The sequence below is a fragment of the Montipora foliosa genome, chromosome 3 (assembly GCF_036669935.1).
Source record: "Montipora foliosa isolate CH-2021 chromosome 3, ASM3666993v2, whole genome shotgun sequence".
Taxonomy (NCBI): domain Eukaryota; kingdom Metazoa; phylum Cnidaria; class Anthozoa; order Scleractinia; family Acroporidae; genus Montipora; species Montipora foliosa.
The window spans coordinates 23,108,086-23,110,585 of NC_090871.1; the positions used below are offsets into that span (position 1 = coordinate 23,108,086).

Genomic DNA, 2,500 nt, shown 5'->3' on the forward strand with positions numbered 1-2,500 from the left:
TAGAATGCGGAACTATGTAAATGTTACCTCTTCGACGAAGTTACGGGCGGCTTGAATATACTGCAACATCCCGAAAGGCATAGGCGCAAATTCATATAGTTGGGCTTTCCAAAGCAGCATCTGTTAGTGCAAACTTGAGTATTTCGTCCAAATATCTTAACTTTCAGTAATGGGTAGTTAAATAAAGTGATAATAATAAATTTAAAAAAAAAGATTTTTTCCGGCCATATGTTTGCTTCACCCTGGGCTCTTTATACCTTTTCCCATGCAATTGTGAAAACGAATCGAAACTTAAAATCACAACTTGATGAAGTACAATTTTAAAAAGTCCTGAGAAGGACTGTTTTTGCTTAGAGTGACCGACTTTTCTAACAACCTGCGCGGATCAAAGTGATTGTTAGAGTCAATTATTTCGCTCTGCCTGTAGAATTCCGGATTCTGGCAAAACGAAGCCATGTCAGATCAATATAAGAGTAACAGACCAAAGTAGAAGGGAACAAAGATAACATGTTGATATTTGGCAGTATCATGATGAAATTCTAAATAAAAGTGTTAATCAAACGGAAAAAATAGTTTTGCAGAGATGCAAAGTACAGTTGTATAGCCAGGAATCACTTAGCGACAACTGAGACGGAACTTTCTATCATTAACATGAGCAAGTGAGCAAGAATGAACAAAGTAAAAATTGAGTATTGTATGTACCTTTTGCCACCTCATGCAGTTTCTTCAGGTTCTCTTTTGGCAAAGTGAAGGAGTAGCGGGAGGCGTTTGCAACACAGACAAAAAGCAGAATTGCAAAGATTGACTTCACTTTAGCTTTCATTTTTTCGAGATCCAGTCAAGATGGCAGCTCCTAGATCAGCGAGAGTGAATGCTCGGGACTGTGCACAACGCAAGTACCATTTAAGACAAAATTAACTTTATTTGTGTTATTCCAGAGAATGGTATAAAATTTTTTAAATACAAATCAAGTCAACAAGTAAGGAGAACATAGATAACCATCGACGTCAAGGCCCACCAAGTGAACTGATCACATTTGATTCAATTAAGGAATTCTTCCAACCGAATGAGTTGGCGTTTTGGTTTCTTTAATGGGCCTCATGCTTGGGTTACCTTTGCGTTTCAATGCGGAAAAAGTTGCCCTTAATTAAATAATATAACAAAGAGTATAACGCAGGCATGAAGAGGTGCATTTCTGTTTATACTTTATTCATCGCTTTCCCAACAGTGAGAATAGCTCTAAATGACTTTTACATGATATCGCCGGCCGGGAATTGATCGAGCTGTTATCAAAATGCATCTATTTTGTGTAAGGCAACGCTTAATAAATGTCATTACAATATAAAATCATTACCATGCATAGTAATTTTGAGAGGCCAAATCAAGCAAAACAAGCGGAAAATACTGCTAAAGTCTCAGACACGATTACGGCTCGAAATTATTAAACTAAATCTAATAAACGCCTGGTAAGATAGGATGCAAAAATAAATGAAGTTTATTATATTAATCGTATAATCATTTCAAGTTGTTGAGCGTTTTCTTTTTGGAGTTGACAGGGCATTTAAATATAACGCAGAAAACTACTATTGTTAATGCGCATACGGTCTGCGCATCTCGAGATACTCAGATTTCCTATGGGTGGTGCTTATTAATACAAGGATATTTTTGCGCGGTTCAAAACTATGCGGAGAAAGGAGAACTTAGCAAGTGCTCTTGGTATCCAAAAAGAAAATTGGGGGTAACCACGCATTTTTCAGAGATAATTAAGCTTCAGTTTGGAAAAGAACGCCATACATTGCTTTGTATTAGCTTTTCACAAATATTGTTGATTAATTATCTTCAAGAAATGCGTGGTTACCCCCAATTTTCTCTTTGGATTTCAATAACACTCGTTAAGATCTGTTCTTCCCGCATAAACCGCGCAAAATACCTTTGAATTAGTAGGCACTATCCTTAAGGACGGTACCTACTAATTCAAAGATATTTTTGCCTCGGTTTATGATTATGCAAGAAATGTAGATCGAAATGCAACAAGAAAATTTGGGGTAACAACGCATTTTTCAAAAATATTCTAGCTTTGTGAGAAGGCGTAGGTGGGGGACAACATCAGAAGCTTTTGAAAAATCTGAGTGATAAGCATGTCCGTTTTAATACCGCTATCCATATTCAAGGCGATATGCTCCAAGGTGGTTACAAGCTGGGTATCGCGGGATCTCCCGTGTCTGAATCCGTATTGACAGTGAGTTAGGTTATTTAACTCCTCTAGATGGGTCAAGATGGCCGTTATACAAGATGTGTTCCATTGTTTTACAGACGACTGAAGTCAATGCAACCGGGCGGTAATTTCCTGGGTCTAAAAACGAGACGCTTTCGGTCGGTGTAAAATGCACACAGCGGACCATGGGTAAAATGCAGACAAAGGTAATGATGTAAATGTTGAAAAAGCCCAAACCCTTTAGAAATGCTAACCTTAGGCCTAATTAGGCATAGAACAATATTT

General features: G+C 37.7%; 1 protein-coding gene across 1 annotated transcript in view; it reads right to left on the minus strand.

Moving 5' to 3' along the window:
• The window catches only part of LOC137997093 (uncharacterized), an 18,299-nt gene extending 17,368 nt beyond the window's left edge, over positions 1 to 931 (minus strand). The window contains exon 1 of the mRNA XM_068842863.1: positions 703 to 931. Within this exon, the coding sequence (XP_068698964.1) occupies positions 703 to 823 (121 nt within the window). The 5' untranslated portion in view covers positions 824 to 931. The remainder of the gene's footprint in view (positions 1 to 702) is intronic.
• Between the last annotated feature and the right edge of the window lie 1,569 nt (positions 932 to 2,500).